General features: G+C 40.1%; 1 protein-coding gene across 1 annotated transcript; it reads right to left on the bottom strand.

Moving 5' to 3' along the window:
• Positions 1-519: 519 nt before the first annotated feature.
• Positions 520-7,867, bottom strand: LOC123582610 (beta-defensin 130B-like). Its single transcript, XM_045448896.1, has 2 exons — positions 7,810-7,867; positions 520-804 (listed from the first exon to the last, which is right to left on the bottom strand). Exons 1-2 carry the CDS (start codon positions 7,865-7,867, stop codon positions 623-625), a joined length of 240 nt encoding a protein of 79 aa, XP_045304852.1. The 3' UTR covers positions 520-622.
• Between the last annotated feature and the right edge of the window lie 11,761 nt (positions 7,868-19,628).

The raw sequence follows: 19,628 nt of genomic DNA, 5'->3' as shown, positions 1-19,628 counted from the left end.
GGGAGGTCTCCATCAGTAATGAGATGGTATTTGTACAGAATCAGGTGGTGAGGAAGGTTGATAATCCACTTGAGATAATCAAACACTACCTGCCTGCTATTTCATATCCTTACTATTTTACATATTTAAATTTCTTAGCTTTATCATTCTTTTTTAAATAATTGTTTAAATATTTATTTTTGAGAGAGAAAGAGAGAGAGAGAGAGACGGGGACAAGGGAGGGGCAGAGAGAGAGGGAGACACAGAATCTGAAGAAGGCTTCAGGCTCTGAGCTGTCAGCACAGAGCCGGACGCAGGGGTCAAACTCACGAACCATGAGATCATGACCTGAGCTGAAGTCGGATGCTTAACCAACTGAGCCACCCAGGCGCCCCTATCTTTATCATTCTTAAGAAATGTTCTATAAGTAGCTTTAGGGTATGAGATTCCTCTATCATGAAGTTTGGTCTTATAGCTCCTGAGAGGCTTGCATGTACATCGAGAAGAAGTTCCCCAGGAAGGAGTACGTGTGGATTTAGGACATTTATTTCCAGTCAAGGGAGATAAACAAGCCAGGTTAAATAGGGAGCTACAAAACTCATCCCTTTGTTCTGGAGTTCAAAGGGCTTACAGTTTGTTCACACTAAGGAGATTTTGCTTTGGGAGCCGGTGTTGCGTAGGGATAAAATATCCACCACTTTCTACAACACTTTTTCTCATCATTGCATTCACCAATGGTATCATCTGTGGAGGTGCACCCTCCGTCTCTGCACACCCCTTTCAGAAGAACACACTGTTTCTTCCCCGGGATCATGCCAGGCCTTGCTGCACAGAAAGAGATTGGATATCATCAAATCAGCATCAGATTAAACCACCATCAAATTATCGTGTTGCACATAAAGCAATACATTTACAGAGGACGGCCTGAGGATAGAAGAGATGATATTACCTATAGGAAAAGCCCAGGCCCTTTGGCAAAAGCGTAGTGTCCTTTAGGGGGAGGAGGGCTTCGAGTGCAGGGCTATACATATCCTGGTGTGGGGAGGCTGATTTCTAGAAGCTTGAGAGAGTTGTCCTCGTAGGGGGCAGTGCATTTTGAGATGGATCCATTTGTTGGTGTCACCATGACTAGGGAGGCATCCTTGGTATTTAGTGGGTCAAGTACAAGGTAATTGGATTTCCCACCTCATGAACTGTCCTGCCCCAAATGCCAATAATATCTTCACTAAAAGTACGATTTCAGAGGAAGTATGCATCTCTCAGTCTCCACATCTGTGCTGACCACCCCATCCAGGCTTACAACATCCCTGTCCTCTGGAATGTGTTCTCACCTCCAGCGCCTTTTACAGAGAGTTTACCAGTCCTACAGCATCCACCTTCCCTAATTCCCCCACTGCAGAGCTATGGAAGAAACACATTTTCTACGTTGCTCAGTGCCCCTTATCTGTAGATACATGAAGAGAATTTCTCTCGAAAGCTGAAATGCATTTTTCCTTAAATATATGTTTTCCTAATTCAGTTGGCCTCTAAGAAGTATGTGACTAAGGACGTGCTTCAAGAGAGTAACTTCCTTTAGTCTTAGACCCTTCCTGTAGCCTTTCAGGCACAACTAGGGTTCCTTCTTTCCCCTGTGCAGCTGGTGGATGTTACATAAAAGACACACCGTTCATGTTCATTAATAGTCACTAGTCCCTGAACCATCCTGTCAACCCACATGTTGTCTTTACCAACCTGTAACATGTTAACCTTAACTGGCTCCTTTGCTGCCTCACTTCTACCTCTTAACTAAGAGTTTGACCTCCTTTTTGGTTTCTCCATTCTGAAGAAAGATAGCAGCCAAATAAACCAACACAACTGAATTTTCAGAACCTGTATGAGACAGTTGTACCTTTGCCGCAGGATCCTGTCTGGTGCCAGCTCGTGACACATCCCGTCCTCAGGCTGGGGAGTTGGGCAAAATCTTGGAGCGCTGTGCCTGCTTTGCCAGTTCTGGAGGATGAAGTGTCTGTCTTTCAGGGAAAGAACCTAAGTTCCCACCAGGTAGCTGTGCGAGGCACTGGCTTGGCTGCCTCATCTACACTGAGCAAAGGCTTGTGCTCAGCTGTGCATCGGTCCTATAGATGGCTACTAGTCTCTCCCGCGATAAATTTATTCGTGTGCTTAATGTCACCTGTGGGGACATTTTCAGGTTTTCTAAAGAAGCTAAAGTCTAGAGTTCTTGGAATGGGGAAGGCCACAGTGAGAAGCAGTAGGGTAGTCTTGGCACCCATTATGCTGGAAAGTTCAACTTCCCGACATAGTGTGTGGTGTAGGGTAGTACCGGTCTCTCTTCTTAGCAGATGCCTCTTGCTTGAATTGAAAGGATCAGAGCAATTCATCCTCCCAGTGATGTGCCCTCCACTAAATATGAAGCTTAATTTCAGAAAGTGTCATCTGAACAGGAAACCAAAGAGTTATAGTCTCCCTTCCAACAATGACTGACATACATTTGTTGCTAGGCACTACTTCAAGTCAAGAAGATAATAGTAAATTACCTGGTTCATAAAGAAGGGAATTTCTCCCTAGATATCGACACTTATTTTCACTAATTGGAACAATAGGGCAATAGAGGAGAATGATCTAGTAGATTTCAGAATTTATATGATATTAATATGTTCAGATGGTTATATCACATGTAGTGGGAGAAGAGATACATGTTTAATAATTGCTGTTGAGTAAAGAAAATGTAGATATGGTATTCATATGGTATCACAACATAAATTTCCATGGATGAAATGGGGAAAAATCAGAATTGCACTAAAAGAAAAGACCACAGAATGGAACATACTTCTAACCTCAAAAAGGACATGATTTTCTCAGCATGAGAACACATTGAGTCATTAGCTGTTCTCTTTCTTCTGGTGATGGGGGACAGGGTTTCAATGGGGTGGGCTCTTCCTGGAACGTTATCCATTAAGAAATAGATGGGTAGTTTTCTTTTCTGTAGGTAAAATAGAGTTCAAGCTTTCTTCTGCTCCTGTCCAACGTGCTGGTTAAATATTATGTTATTCTCCAGAGTCAGTATAAGAAGAATTCTATAATTTTCTTAATTCTCAGGGGGCTAATGAATCAATTTAATAGTTATGCCATTCTAACCTCTTTATGTCCCTACTCTCAAGAATATGTGTGTGTGTGTGTGTGTGTGTGTGTGTGTGTGTGTGTGTGTAATTTACATACATATATATATAATACATATATATTCTTTTCTAGGATGTCATGGACTCTTTTTCAGAGTCATATGAAGATATGCTCAAGCAGTGATTATTTAACATTCATTGGACTGTAGGTTGATAAACCCAACATTTTCTTGTTTGGATTATGTAGTTTCTTTGGAGAAATTTCCTTCATGAAGACAGTGACTTTTTTAATTTGATTTTTTTTTTGTAAATGCCATCAATAAAATTCTTCATGACCTCAGTACTCAATTCTCCTCAAAAGAAAATTTGTGAGTAAAAGTTATTTAGTATTCACTGAATTTCTAAGATTATGAGATCTATTTTAGACACCCAATAGATTCCAGATCCTCAAGAGTCACAGTGGGGATCAAAATTAGGATTTTGAAGAATGTGATATTATTAAACTGCTCAAACAGTTTGGCAATTAACCATCAGTACCAAGAGGCAACATCTAGCCAACTAACAAAGAAATTCCTTTTCTTTGACCAAAAGAGGGTTCTAGGCCTTATTTCATAATGTGGCTAAGAACAGCTCAACTGCAAAAGTAAAGTATCGTGACCTTCCCATGCAACTTCAGTATCCTCTATTCACAAGAGACCTGGCCATTTGAAAGTTACTCCCTCCTCTGCAGACTTATGGAATCTTTGTCTCATCCGTCCGCTTGGCATAAGTGATTTGGGAGACACAAGGAGAGGTGATCTGCAAGAAGAACAAGTCCTGAAAGGCATACCTCTGAAGGATTCTTGTCATGTTTGTGGGGAGGCTGACTCTGCCCCCGACTCAACCCCCAACTCTGCCCCCAACTCCAAATACCCTCCTATCTTTCACCTTTTCTTTTTTCAAATTGTGGTAAGAACCCTAACGGCCTACCCTCTTAAATTTGTAAGTGCACAGTGCAGTGTTGTTACGACAGGCGCAGTGGTGTACCGTTTGTCTCCAGAACTTATTCATCTTGTATCACTGAAACTTTGCACCCACTGAAAGCAACTCCATGCTTCTCCCTTCCCCTGGTTTCTGGCAACCACTGTTCTACTCTCTATTTCTAGAAGCTGGACTATTTTAGATACCTCATATAAGTGGAATCATGCAGTATTTGTCTTCTTTGCTTTATTTCCCTTAGCACGGTGTCCTCCAGGCTTATCACTGAGATTAGTGTTGAAATAGGGTCTGTTGTGCGCCCTCTCAACCAGACCCACATCTATTATCATTGGCCCCGATTGGTTCTGTCTGTAAATTCTGAGTCCCTCACACCTTCAGTGATGCACTTTCCTCACCACTTTTGCTAGATTTGTCTTACACTTTAGAATCCTACCTTAAGGAGTGCAGATCTTGGTGCCTCGAGTAAGAACTTGCTTTGGGAACACTCCAGAGGGGCCTTATTCAAATTAAAGATGGAGGCACAAAAGATGGAAGAATTTGGGACAGTACAAGTTCTCAAGTCCAAGGAAGATCATGACCTAGAGAATCCCCATAGAGCTAGAGTAGGCTTATTTACCATTAGATCACAGCAAGTGTAAGATGGAAAAGTTAGGAATTTTGATTTCCTGATTCCTTATGATTGTTTTTTATACATTTTCTCTATTTTCACACAGTTGCTGGTGGTTTCTCAGGCTTAATTCGTTGTGTTTACCTCAAAAGAGGATTCTCCCAAGATTAGAAAAGAGGGAAGCTGCTATTAACTCAAAACTCCTTCTGCAGTGGAACCAGGAAGAGAGACACTGAGGGCAGGACATTGAAATGGTGAAACAAAGGAAAAGTTTGTCAAGGGACTTTTCAGACTTGCAGGCTGCTGAGAACCCATAGATAAGCCCACTCTGGGTGCATAAATTGTGAACACCCATGTGATTTAGATACCAGTGATTTCTGTTACCCATGTATAACATCTGATTGTCTTGCCTTCCTTGTTCTTAAAATGCCCTCCTACAAACTTAGTGTTTGTGCCAACTTTCACTTGCGCATAATTCCATGCAATGCCTGGCACATTTTCTAGTATAAACCAGTGCTCTCGTACAGAAGCCTTCTTGCAGTTCCTTGGACACACTATGTGTTCTTCTACATCAGGGACATTGCACTGGTTTCTTTCTTTACCAGAGGTGTTGACTGCTTAACTAACACTTCTCTTTCTGCTTTGGGCATGCCTCAAGGAAGTCTCTGACATTGCAAACAAGACAATGACCACATGTTATAGGCACTTGTAATACTCTGTTCCTCTCTATTGTCCTTATTAACGTTTATAATTATATATTAATTTGTGTAATCATTTGACAAATATCTGTCTTTTATATCATGGGAAGACACTTTCCTTTGTTTCCCACTATATCCTGTATTTTTGAAATGCACAGTGTTTGTATAGTAAGAGGTGCTCAATAAATATTTGTTACCACTGAATGCAATAAGGTATTCTTTGACCCCACACACATTTTCACTCTCCTATTCCTTCTAACACCTGTTGACTGCGGTCTATTTTTTTTTTTTTTTTTGACTCTGTAGTATCTATGACTGCCTTGCTTTTGGATGTACTATTGTATTTGTGGGTCTCCAGTCTTGTCATTACTTTCTTACCTTCCCTAAATGTTAGGCCTAGATTTCCTAGAATCCTGTTTTTCCATAAGTTATTTCTTGCCTTTGGTCTAGGACAAGCTTTTTCTCAATTTGCTTCCCGCCCTTGCCGTATCCCTTTTTCCACTAGAATGGAGGGTTTTGGCTAAACTCTACTTCAAGGAGATCTATCTCTCATTAACCTTTTTTAAAAAAAGATCCAGCTCATAACATAGGCTATGACTTTGGGAGGAGACAGTGATTTATGCTGAACTGAATTTAGCTCAAGTAGGGGAGAGCAAGCATGAGCAAAACCTGTTGACTTATCAACCATGCAGGCGTAATTCTCTGGTGCCAAATGCTTTCTGCTATCTGAGAACTTATAGCCATTTATCAAATTTTAAGGAAAACAGATCAGGAAAATCTAAAGACTACCATTAATAGTCCAATAATAGTGCCACAACATTTATCCCATTTGACACGCCTACCTCAGACACTGAAGGAAAGAATTTGGAGGTAAGTAAAATAAGATGTTTCACAGACATTATGTCTTCCAAAAGAGGAAACATAGGAATCTTGTTAGGCTCCTCAGTATTTAGTCAGGAGATTTTGAGGTAAAAAGCCTGACAGAAATCAGGGTTACTATTTTATAGGCTATCCAAACCTGTAGATTTATGGAAACAACACTGACCCAGGTTAAAGATGGTTCTAGGTGCCATGTTGCTACCGCCTGTGTGACCTCAGTAAAATCATATTCTTTATGTGGAAACAGATTCTGTTATCTGTAAAATTAAAGAATTAGCCATTAAATTGCCTTCTGATTTTAATCCATGATCATTGTGAGATTTTACATTAGATGTCACTACAAGTGTGTCTCCCTCAAGCTGTGTCTTCTTCTAAATTTTTTTTTTTTTTCAACGTTTATTTATTTTTGGGACAGAGAGAGACAGAGCATGAACGGGGGAGGGGCAGAGAGAGAGGGAGACACAGAATCGGAAACAGGCTCCAGGCTCTGAGCCATCAGCCCAGAGCCCGACGCGGGGCTCGAACTCACGGACCGCGAGATCGTGACCTGGCTGAAGTCGGACGCTTAACCGACTGCGCCACCCAGGCGCCCCAAGCTGTGTCTTCTTCTGAGAGAACTGAGAACCAAATGAGAATTACATAAACTCCCTCATTTGGAGACAGCTGTATGTCAGGTGAATCCCAACATATCCACAGAGTAGGTGAAGGTCAAACAAATGAGTATCGTTGATTATAAAGAATCTTAGAGATGAACCAACAGATAAAGAGAGTTATCCAGACCTGATCTGTGTTCAATGACCACAGACATAATTTTGAGAGTTGTGGACATCCTGTCATTAACAGTAGGCAAAGGAATTTTATCAGTTCTTACAAGGATCTGGTTGAACCAGACTGAAGATGACCACATTCCCCCTTTTCCTTTCATTCTACATTTTAATATTCAAACTTCTGAATCATGGGTTCTAAGGATATAATTCATATTCTTAAAATGCTTTCTTCATATTTTGCCTTATGCTTAAAATTTTGCCATTGATGTTTTATTCCACTGTTTATGCTTTTTCCAAATTCCTCTGCTCCCTATTTTTGTTTTTTTTTTGTTTGTTTGTTTGTTTGTTTTTAATAACTTGGTGCAGTCCTTTTTTTTGTGAAGCTCTGTCTTAGGGACCTAACTTCTCCAATAGACTCCACATCACTTCCATTCACTAACCAAGTTTAAACCAGTAGTCATTTGTACTCTCCTTTATGGAGATTGGGACCCTGGTAAAGGCTACTTGATTTGTTTGCTAAGGCTTAAGTCACATGTCATAGCTTCTCCTCCTCTATCTTTATTTGAGCTGCACGTTCTAACCATGAACCTCTTGGATCCCATTTTCTGTTGATGGAAATCGTCATTCTACTTTGTAGTGTTGGCTTCATCAGTTCTAAAGGAGATGATCATGATGGGCTTCTGAATTCCTAAGGCTGTGCATTAGGGTCTGAGTTAAAATGGCCACAATATAATGGAGCATCCCAGTAGACCTCCTAAGATACCAACAGTTATTCACCATCTTACCTTTTGGTATTATAGTCACAAAGAGGAGAAGAACAGAAAGAAGAGAATGGAGTCTCATGGCAGAATGCCCAGTAGAAAGGTGAATGATCAGGGATAGTGGAACACAGGGCCTTTTATTTACTTCTGGGGCACTAAGGTTCCTTGTGGTCAGTGAAGCTTAACAAATAAGAAAATAAAACAGCTTCCGTTGGAATATTTCCAAACCCTGGAGTCTCTAAATTTGGTGACAAATTAACCTAATGGTAGGAAACCAGATGGTTAACCCTCTACTTTTTCTATGGGCTCTCAAACTCCCCAGAGGTCGGTGCCTCTGGCCAACTGTCTTTTGAAGGGGGCCAAAAGGAAGGTCACATGAGTATAAAGTCTTTATTACCAGAAGTAGTCTGACTTGCAAGGGAACTCGTCTACAGTACACTCTTTTCCACAATAAGGATAAGAGAATTGCCTAAGGATCATTTAAAAATAAAAAAGAAGGGGGTACTTGGGTGGCTCAGTTGGTTGAGCCTCTGACTCTTGACTTCAGCTCAGGTCATGATCTCATGGCTTGTGGGTTTAATTCCTGTGTTGGGCTCTGTGCTGACAGCACGGAGCCTGCTTGGGATTCTCCTCTCTCTGCCCCTATCCTACTCTCTCTCTCTTGCCTTCTCTCTCTGTCTCTCTCTCTGTCTCTCTGTCTCTCTCTCTGTCTCTCTCTGTCTCTCTCTCTCTCTCTCTCTGTCTCTCTCAAAATAGATTAATAAAAAGAAGAAGCTGTATTTTTAAGTTATTCCTGAAAGGAGAGACTAGTGTCACATATGTAAGATATTCTTAATAGTATCTGGAAGGTAAGTAGGCTTAGATCGCACTGAAAACTAACATTTTCTCCTCTATTATTAATCCTTTGTATAATAGCTCCACGTGACAAGGATGGTGAGATCAGAAGAGTTAAAAATCAAACATAAAGAGCACACTATTTCTTTGATAACCATTTATTGTCAAAAGATTATATGCGTAGTTTCCAGAGACCTCCTAACCTCTCATCCTGCCCCACCATATAGAAACAAAATACTGAAAATATGAGAACATGCCTTTGGCTAAGAATCAAATGACCTAAAACCAAATCATCTAAAGCTAATTTACCTACTGATCAATGGCTTAATGATACATGTGTGTGAATTCATTTATGTTTTCATTTGTAAACTTTCATATGTGAGATCAGCTTTTTTGAGAAATATTTTATTTACTTTTATGTCTTCTATTTTGGCTACTTTTGATCATTTTCATGTTTGTTGTTAATGTGTTATTTATTTTTAATAATTGACATTTAACATGACTCATTTGAAGATGTACGGTGAGTTGATTCAATGCATTTGTATGTTGCGATATGATTGCCACTATAGTGTTAGATAATACTTCCATCAGGTAACACAATTATCATCTTTCTTGTGGTGAGAACAGTTAATATCTAGTCTCTTAGTAACTTTGAAGTTCGTAATACAGTATAACTAACTATAATCACTAACCTGTGCTTTAAATCTCCAAAACATACTTACTAGTTGTTAAGTTTGTACCCTTAAATAACATCTCCTCACTTACCCCAGCCTTCAGCCCCTGGTAACCACCATTGTAGTCTCTGTTTTTATAAGTTCAGCTTATTCATTCATTCATTCATTCATTCATTCATTCATTTGTCATAGACTCTAAGTCTAAAGTTTTCTTTTGGCCAGCAAAAGAGCAGATGCAGGATTAAAGCAAAAAATGGGTAATGTCCGGGAAAAGACAAGAGCCCCGAATAAGGGTCCTTGCCCCATATTTATTCAGATCAGAAGGCTTACACATGTGATAGGTGTGTACAAAGAGATAAAGAAACTAAGAACATTAGTTTGGGGATGTGAGGGAAAAGGGGGGTTTTGAAGATATACAGTGTTTGGGGTTTGGGTCAATATAAAACAAAATCTGGGCACCAGGCAGATGGGTAGATGGTTGTTAACAGTAGACAGGAGGTGCCATGTCTGTTTAACTTAGCTAGCCTAGGGGATGAGACAGATAGGGGAATAACCTCAGGGTTAACAAGGCACCTTTTCTTTTGTTAACCATCTCTGCTCTGGGCTGCTTCGCTTGCAGCACAGGGTCCATAGTCCAATTCACCCATTTACCTAACCTGGCCCTATCCTCCTGTGAAAGCAGCTTTTCTGCCATAGTACTGAATTGAGGATGCTTCCACCCTGAACATCTAATCTTGTTTATTTCATATACCTATGTATTGGGCACCTTTGTGCCATTTCTATTTCAGGTCTTTGCCTCTCCCTATCTATTTTGGGGTGCCTTTGCATCTCCCTGTTCCTGGCACTTTTGTGCCTCCCTATTCTTGGGTTGTCTTTGCACCCCCTTATACTTGGAGTGCCAATCTGGTTTACCCAAACTCACGTGTGAGCATTTTATGACTTTGCATTTCTTTATGCCTTGTTAACCCATTGGTGGAAACCCAGGGTATTCCTAAGCTTATCCCCTTATTTATTTATTTATTTATATTTTTTTCATTTTTTTGATGTTGATTTATTTTTGAGAGAGAAAGAGACAGAGCATGAACAGGGGAAGGGCAGAGAGAGAGGGAGACACAGAATCTGAAACAGGCTGCAGGCTCTGAGCTATCAGCACAGAGCCTGACATGGGGCTCGGACTCACAGATTGTGAGATTACTACCTGAGCTGAAAGTCAGACGCTTAACTGACTGAGCCACCCAGACGTCTCTCTCTCTCTCTTTTTTTTTTTAATCTTTATTTATTTTTGAGAAAAAAAGAGAGAGAGAGAGAGAGAGAGTTCAAGCAGGGAAGAGGTAGCAAGAGCGGGAGACAGAGAATCCCAGGCAGGTTCCACCCTGCCAGTGCAGAGCCCGTCACAGAGCTCAATCTCATGAACCATGAGATTGTGCCCTGAGCCAAAATCAAGAATCAAAGACTCTACTAAGCCACCCAGTCACCCCACAAATGGCAGGGTTTTCATTTTTCTCATGACTGAATAATATTCCATGTATGTGTATTATACATACAATGTATATATGTCACATTTTCTTTATCTGTTTACTGCTGATGGACATGTAGGTTACTTCTGTATCTTGGCTGTTATGAAAAATGCTGCAATAAACATGGGAGTGGAGATGTCTCTTCATTTCCTTTGGATATACACCCAGAAGTGGGATTACTGGATCATATGTTGTTTCTATTTTTAATTTTTTGAGGAACCTCCACAGTTTCCATAGCAGCTGAACCGTTTTGCATTCTGCCAGCAGTGCACAAGCGCTCCCCTTTTTCTCCACATCTTGGCCAATGCTAGTTATCTCTTGTTTGTTTATTTATTTATTTTGAGAGAGAGAGCGAGGACACGAGCAGGGGAGGGACATAGAGGGAGAGAGAATCCCAAGCAGGCTCCGTGCCATCAGCATGGTGCCCCATGTGCAGCTCTAACTGATGAACCATGAGATTATGACCTGAGCCAAAAATCCAGAGATGGACGCTTAAACCACTGAGCCACCCAGATGCCCCTCTTGTCTTCTTGATGACAGCCATTGTCACAGATGATATCTCATTGTGGTTTTGATTTGCATTTCCTGATGATTAGTGATGCTGAGAATCTTTTCAGGTACCTGCTGGCCATTTATATGTCTTCTTTGGAAAAATGTCTGTTCAGTTCCTATATTCATGTTTTCAATTCAATTGCTTATTTTTTTTGTTATTGAGTTGAATGAGTTCTTTACATATATTGATATGGATGCTTATTAACCCCTTATCTGACAGGTGGTTTGCAAATATTTCCCCCCATTCCGTAGGTTGCCTTTTCATTTTGTTGATTATTTCTTTTGCTGTGAAGAGCTTTGTAGTTTCATGTGGTTCCACTCATTGATTTTTGCTTTTGTTGCTTGTACTTTTGGCGTCACATCCAAAAAAGTCACTGCCAAGACAAACGTCAAGGAGCTTTCGCCTATGTTTTCTTTCAGGAAGTTCACAGCGTCTCATATTGTTTTAAGTCTTTAATCCATTTTGAGTTAATTTTTGAGTGGGAAGATAGGTATCTAATTTCATTGTTCTCCATGTGGCTGTCCAGTTTTCCCAACACTATTTGTTGAAGAGGCTATCATTTCCCCCTTGAGTGTTCTTGGCTTCCTTCTCAAATATTGGTTGACTTTATATGCAGGGGTTTATTTCTGGACTCTCTATTCTCTTCCATTGGGTCTCTGTGTCTATTTTTTTTTAAATATGTTTTAATGTTTATTTATTTTTGAGGGGGGGTGAGAGACAATGAGGTGGGGGGGATGAGAGAGAGGAGGACAGAGGATCTGAACCAGGCTCTGCACTGACAGCAGAAAGTGTGATGTGGGGCTCAAACTCATAAACCGTGAGATCATGACCTGAGCTGAAGTTGGGCGCTTAACTGACTAAGCCACCCAGGCGCCCCTCTGTGTCTATTTTTTATGCCAAAAGTTTTCAATTTTTTTTGGTTTTGATGCTGTTGTAAATAGAATCATTTTCTTTTTCAGATAATTTTTTGTTGGTGCATGGAAATGCTACTGACTTTTTTATGTTGACTTTGTATCCTCCAACTTTACTGAATTTGTTAAATAGAACAGTTTTTTGGCAGAGTCTTCAGGATTTTCTGTATATATAATCATGTCATCTACAAATAGAAATAATTTTACTTGTTCCTTTCCAATTCTGACTGCCTTTTATTTTTTTTCTTGCCTGATTGCTGTGGCTAGGGCTTCCAGTACTATGTTGAATATGAGTGGAGAAAGTGGACACCCTTGTCTTATTCCTGATCTTATGGGGGAAGCTTGCAACCTTTCATCATTGCATATGAGGTTGGCTGTGGGTATGTCATATATTGCCTTTATTATGTTGAGGTACTTTCTCTCTATACCTAATTTGTTAAGAGTTTTTTTTTTTTGTCATGAATGGATATAAAATTTTGACAAATACTTTTTCATCTATTGAGATGATATGATTTTTACCTTTCATTCATCTATTAACTTGTGGTATTACATCTATTAATTTGCATATCATGAACCATGCCTGCATCCCAGGGAAAGATCCCATGTGACCATGATGGATGATCCTTTTAATGTTCTGCTGAATTCAATTTGCTAGTATTTATTAAAAATGTTTGCATCTATCTTCATCAGGAATATTGTCCTAGAGTCTTCTTTTGTTGTAGTGTTCATTTCTGGCTTTGATATCAGTAATGCTGAGTTTGGGAATATTCCCTCCTCTTCAATTTTTTGGAAGAGAATAGGAAGGATTATCATTAATTCACCTTTAAATGTTTGGTAAAATTCACCGGTAAAGTCAACTGGTTATGGGTTTTCTTCATTTGATTACTGATTCAGTGTCCTTACTAGTAATTACTTTGTTAAGATTTTTTTATTTCTTCCTGATTCAGTCTTGGTAGGTTATATGTTTCTAAGAATTTATTTGTTTCTTCTAGGTTGTCCAGTTTTTTAGATTATAGTTGTCATAGTGGCCTCTATGATTCTTTTTATTTCTGTTTCCAGTTGTAATGTCTTCTCTTTAATTTATAATTTTGTTGATGGGTTCTCTCTCTTTTTCCCTCATTTAGTCTTGCTAAAGCTTTGTCAATTCTGTTTATCTTTTCAAAGAAGCAACCCTCAGTTTGGGTAATCTTTTCTATTATTTTCCTGTTCTCTGTTTCATTTGTCTGTGGTCTAACCTTTATTGTTTCCTTCCTTCTGCTAACTTTGGGCTTAGTTTGTTGTTCTTTTTTTAGTTCCTCAAGGCATGAAGTTAGATTGTTATGTGAGTTCTTTCTTGTTTATTGCTATGAAATTCCTTCTGAGAAGGAATGTGTGCTTTTGCCACATTCCATAAGTTTTCTTGTGTTGTGTTTCCATTTTGTTTTTATCAAGTTTTTTTTTTATTTTCCCTTTAATTTCTTCTTTGATCCTTGACTTTTCAGGACAGTATTGTTTAATTGTTCTGTATTCATCAGTTTTCCTCCTATTACTGATTTCTTGTTTTATACCATTATGGTCAGAGAAGGTAGTTGGTATGTTTTCAGTCTTCTTGAACTTGCCAGTTCTTACTTGTTTTGTGGCCTAAAAAATGGTATGCCAGTAAATGTTCCATGTGCACCTGAGAAGAATGTGTATTCTGCTATTATCAGATAGAATGTTCTATATATGTCTGTTAGGTCCAAGTGGTCTATAATATTGTTCAAATCCACCATTTCCATGTTGATTCTCTGTGTGGATGATCTATCCATTGTTAAGAGTGGGATATCAAAGCTCCAAAGCTATTGTCTTGCTGTTTATTTCTCCTTTTAGTTCGATAGTTCTTGCTGTATATATTTTGGTGCTTTGATATTGAGTGCTTAAATATTTATAATTTTTATATCTTTTTGACAAACTGACCCATTTATCATTATATAATGACTTTCTTTGTCCTTTTAAACCATTTTTAGTTTAAAGTCTATTATACATTATTAACCGTTTGACTAACCAAAAGAAATCTGAAGAGGATTTTCACTTTTACCAAAAAAAGGCGTTCATGTGCTAATGTAGGTCTTTCATAAAAGGAAAGTACTATAATGTGATTTTTAAAAAATTTTTTTAACGTTTATTTATTTATTTATTTATTTATTTATTTTTTCAACGTTTATTTATTTTTGGGACAGAGAGAGACAGAGCATGAACGGGGGAGGGGCAGAGAGAGAGGGAGACACAGAATCGGAAACAGGCTCCAGGCTCTGAGCCATCAGCCCAGAGCCTGATGCAGGGCTCGAACTCACGGACCGCGAGATCGTGACCTGGCTGAAGTCGGACGCTTAACCGACTGCGCCACCCAGGCGCCCCAGGTTTATTTATTTTTGAGACAGAGAGAGACAGAGCATGAATGGGGGAGGGTCAGAGAGAGAAGGAGACACAGAATCTGAAACAGGCTCCAGGCTCTGAGATGTCAGCACAGAGCCCAATGCGGGACTCGAACTCACAGACCACGAGATCATGACCTGAGCCAAAGTCGGACGCTTAACCGACTGAGCCACCCAGGCGCCTCTGTAATGTGATTTTTGGCAAAAAAGGGGCAATTCTTTACTTTATGCCACTTTAGCTTATGAAAGCTTTCAGAGGAATGCTCTCTTTTTAGATAGTGGGGGGAAACCTGTAACTTATTTAAAATAGACAAATTTCTTGACATACCTAAACTACCAAGCTTACATAAGAAGTCATAGTTAACACAAGCAATCCTATATTTATTAAAGAAATCTAATGTGCAATTTAAAGCATTTCAGCAAAGAAATTCAAGACCAGATGGTGTCATTGATAAGTGTATTCTTTCAAGCATTGAAAGAATAAATAATACCAATTTTGCAAAAATTGGATGAGAGAAAACTGACCAACTAATTTTGTTTTCTTTTGTTTTATTTTTTGAGGCCATGGTATATTAATCCCAAACAAGACAGAGTCTTTTCAAGAAAATAAAATTTAAAATAGAATACTATCTCTCATGAATTCAAGTGTTATTTATAAAATTTTAGCAAATTTAACCCATTAGCGTATCAAGAGGATAATATAATATAACCAAATGGGGTATTTTCTAGGAATACAAGATTGGTACAACATTCAAAAATTAATATATTTCCACATATCAGTAGACAGAAAAGAGAAAATGTTTGATCGTCTCCACATATACAGTTGACAGCACTGACAGTGGACAATATCAACATCCACTTATGATTAAAACCTCAACAAAATAGTAAATAAATAGGGATTTACCAACCCGTTAACAATATCTATGAAAAACTTAAAGCAACAATCCTATGTCTGGAGGTCTTATATAGTGTAATAAGGTAAGAAAAATAACATTTATACAGATCAGAAACAAAGAAATAAACTATCTTATTCACAGGTGATGGTGTGTCACTTTCTATGTAGAAAATCTCAAAGCACACCAAACAGCTACTATTATAATTACCGGGTTTAGTAAATTTGCAGGAAACAGTATATAAGTCACTTGTATTTACTTATACAAGCAATGGACAACTGAAAACTGAAACAAAACAAAACACCTCCAAAATTTACAATAGTTTCAACAAACATGAAATAATTAGGGATAAATCTAAAACTATGTATGCAAGATTTGTATCCTGAAAACTACAAAAGATTAAAGTGAGGAATTCTATACGACCTAAATGAATGGTAGGGCATACAGTGTTCGTGGAATAGAAGACCGTTTATGGCCAAGATTTCAATTCTCCCCAAATTGATCTATATATACAATATATGCCAACCAAACTCCCAGCATGATCTTACTTTTTTAAGAAATTGATAAGCTGAATATAAAATTTTTTACTGAAATGAAAATGTATACAGTGGCCAAATCTTTGAAAAAGAAAAGGAATATTGGAAGACTTATACTACTTTTAAAACTTACTATATATCTGTAATATCAAGATAGTATAGCTTTTATTTTAATTTTTTTTATGTTTATTTTGAGAAAAATAGACAGACCATGAGCAGGGGAGGGGCAGAGAGACAGGGAGACACAGAATCTGAAGCAGGCTTCAGGCTCTGAGCTGTCAGCACAGAGCCTGACATGGGGATCAAATTCACCAGCCATGAGATCATGACCTGAACTGAATTCAGACACTCACCCAACTGAGCCTCCCAGGTGCCCCGCGATAGTATAGTTTGATGTCAGGATAGACATATAGGTAATAGGACAGAACAGAGTACAGACATAGATCCACAAAAATACAGTCAATTGAAATTTGACAGTGATACTGCTATAGTCTGAATGTTTGTATTCCCCCCCCCCAACTCATATGTTGAAATCCTAAGGATGCTAAGTGATAATGATGTGGGAAACAAAGGCAAACAAAAAACAATTACATTTCCTTACTGCTTACAGCCTATTGATAAGTCATGAAATAGGCTTCCTCTGGGAGCTCAGTGGCCTTGATGTTGACACTAAGGGCAAAAGGCAGTCTTAGCTTAACATTATCCTTAACACACACCTGGGGGTCCACTTTAAACATAGAGAAATTCCTTTGGAAACTTCCTTTGTCTCTACTTCCTGAAGATATATGTTACGAAACATCCTCCAGAGCATATGGACCACTGATAGACATCTGAAGGGTCTCATGACTGAGGGTTTACTAACCAGTAATAAATGACCTTTTCCTAACCATAGCTACCCCCCAAAGGGTTCTGGATACCTTATTTCCCAAACTGCTTAGAGGCTTGTGCTGTCCCTAACTCCCTCCCAACTTGAAAGTATACAATCTGTCACCCTTCACAACCCCAGTGCGGCTGTTTCTGTCCATGGGTCCCATTGTGACAGAACCTGGTCTGAATCACCTGGCGGAAGAACCAAGTGGCACTCGGAGATCATGGAAGGCAGGAGGTTTATTTCACCCCGGCGGGCTCAGAGGCGATTGCTCTCCAGAGGTCTGAGTCCTGAGCTTAAACAGAGGGGACAATTTATAGTCTGTTATTTCCGCATTAGTAATTTGGTGCATGTGGCAAGCAGGGTAGGAAGAAGAACCCAGAACGAGGGCGGGGGGGGGGGGGGTCAGTCTTCGGGCGGGGACTGGAATTCCCCTATCAGTCCTGTTGGCCATCTCATAACAATTTTTCCTTATCATCATCCCCATGCTTCTTTAAGAAAGCCACCTTTTTTCACTGAAGACATCTCAAGAATTCTTTCTTGGCTTTTGGCTCCGGACCCCAACATTTCCGCATCAATGATATTTAGGAGGTGGGACCTTTGGAGGGTGGTTAGGTCACAAGGCAGGGGCTCGTAGGGGATGAGTGCCATCTCAAGAATCCCCAGAGAGCCTGCTTCCCCCTTCCGTGTGTCAGGATACAGCCAGACTCAGGATACAGCCAGACGCCAGCAGTCTGCAGTCTGGAGAGGGGAATCACACCAGACCTTGACCATGCTGGCAAATCCATCTTGCATTTCTAGTCTCCTGAACTGTGAGAAATAAACCCCTGTCATTTGTAAGCCAGAATGGCTGTGGTATTTTGTTGCAGCAGCCCAAGCAGATTAGGACAGCAAACGGATACCAAGAAATGGAGATGCTGCCGTGACACACGCCTGAACGCGTGGAATGGGCTTCGGAACTGGTAACGGGCTGCAGGAGTTTTGAAAACATCCACACTGCCAGGAACAGGGCCTTTAAAGGTGATGCAGATGGAAGGTCAGAAAACAAAGCGGAAGCGCGAGCCTCAGCCTTCTTAGAGGTTACCAAGGAGCCCTGCACCGAAGGGTAGCAGAGACCCACCGCCAAGGCCATCTTTGAGGTCTCCACCGGAAATGAGAAGCGAGTCAGCGGACAATGAAGGAAAGGCCATCTGTGGCAAAGGATGTGGCAGAGTCATGTTCATGTTCCAGGGTTTTGCAGAGGGCAGTGATGAGGTTTTTGGGTGATAGTGGGGTTTGTGGGGTGCAGAGTCAATGGCCAAGAAAGAATTCTCAAAGACATCTTTGGTGCAAAAAGGTGATTTTATGAAAGCACAGGGACACAGGACTCGTGGGCAGAAAGAGCTGCCCGGGACCATGAGGAGAGACTAGTTATATACTACGGAGTCTGGGAGGTAAAGCCCAGGGGAAGTTTCCAGTGAGATTTTCGTATGCTAAAGAAGACTCCCAGGATACTGGCGGCCTAGCTTTTGTCAAACTAGGGTTGTTTGCCCTCTAGCAAAGCATTAGCATTAAGACACAGGGAGTTCCTGGAGAAGCGTTTTTCTCTGCCTGCCTCAAGTATTTGTCAGTGGGCTGCAAGGTGTAAGGAAATTTAGTTCTATCTGCCATATCCTTCTGCCTTTGTTCCCACATTGAAACAGGGTGCTGTCGAAAAAACAAACAGAAAACCACCAGACACCGAATAGAAGCGAGACAAGATTTTATTCACAGCTGTGCCAAACCTGATCTCCTGATCTTAAGGAGAAGAGTGCAGAGAATGGCCCCGAACAAAGGTAGCAGTGAGCTTATATGGATTTTAGCAAGTGAGAATACGTCATTATTTAGTTAACCAATTACAATTTACAACATTTCATGTTAGCCGATTATATTGTGACATAGAGACGTTAGTTTTGGCGGGAACCTATCAATTTAAAGTTCTTTGTCCTAAGAGGGTTTAAAATGACCAATCAGACACGTAAGATACCGTGGGGCAGTGACTTTTTACATGTTGGTCTTGCCTAGGCTAGATCTTGGTAGACGGGGTGGGGGAGCATTTGCCACCTAAGTTATCTATTTAGCAAACAGGGGAAGTTACAGAAGCGAGATTGGGCAGTTAGTAATTTCTGATAACCCTAAAAGGGAACTACATAAGCTTTTATCTCAATTATTCATGAAAGGTGAGTTTAAACCGAACTCCTATACAATCAACTTTCTGATATCTTATAAGTTGACCCATTACAACATCACTATGGTGGGGTGATGTTGGGGCTCCAAGAATCGGAGTCTGTAGGTTTCTGGAGATTAGGCTGTTGATAAGATTGCCTTTTCCTTGTGGTTTACCAAGATATTTGTAAATACATGGAGACCCAGGTCCTGAAGGACTCCGATCTCTATGAGTTAACCATTTGTTTTTCGCCTTTCCTTTGTTCTTGGACAGCCAGGAGGGCCTGAGGAGGATCACACACTTCCCACCTGGTGGGGAGAGGGGTGTGTCTGTGGCAGGTCAGCTTGCTTTACTCCCCCTCCTCAGGGAACACTTAGGGGTCATGAAATTGGATATCTGGCTGAGGAAATACCTAAGCAAAGTGTTGAAGGGGTGGCCTGGTTTCTCGTCACTGCTGCTATTAAATGCAAAAAGAGAAA

Source organism: Leopardus geoffroyi, chromosome B1, assembly GCF_018350155.1.
Source record: "Leopardus geoffroyi isolate Oge1 chromosome B1, O.geoffroyi_Oge1_pat1.0, whole genome shotgun sequence".
Lineage (NCBI taxonomy): Eukaryota > Metazoa > Chordata > Mammalia > Carnivora > Felidae > Leopardus > Leopardus geoffroyi.
The sequence above is the reverse complement of the archived record's forward strand: the minus strand, read 5'-3'. Positions and strand labels throughout refer to the sequence as shown.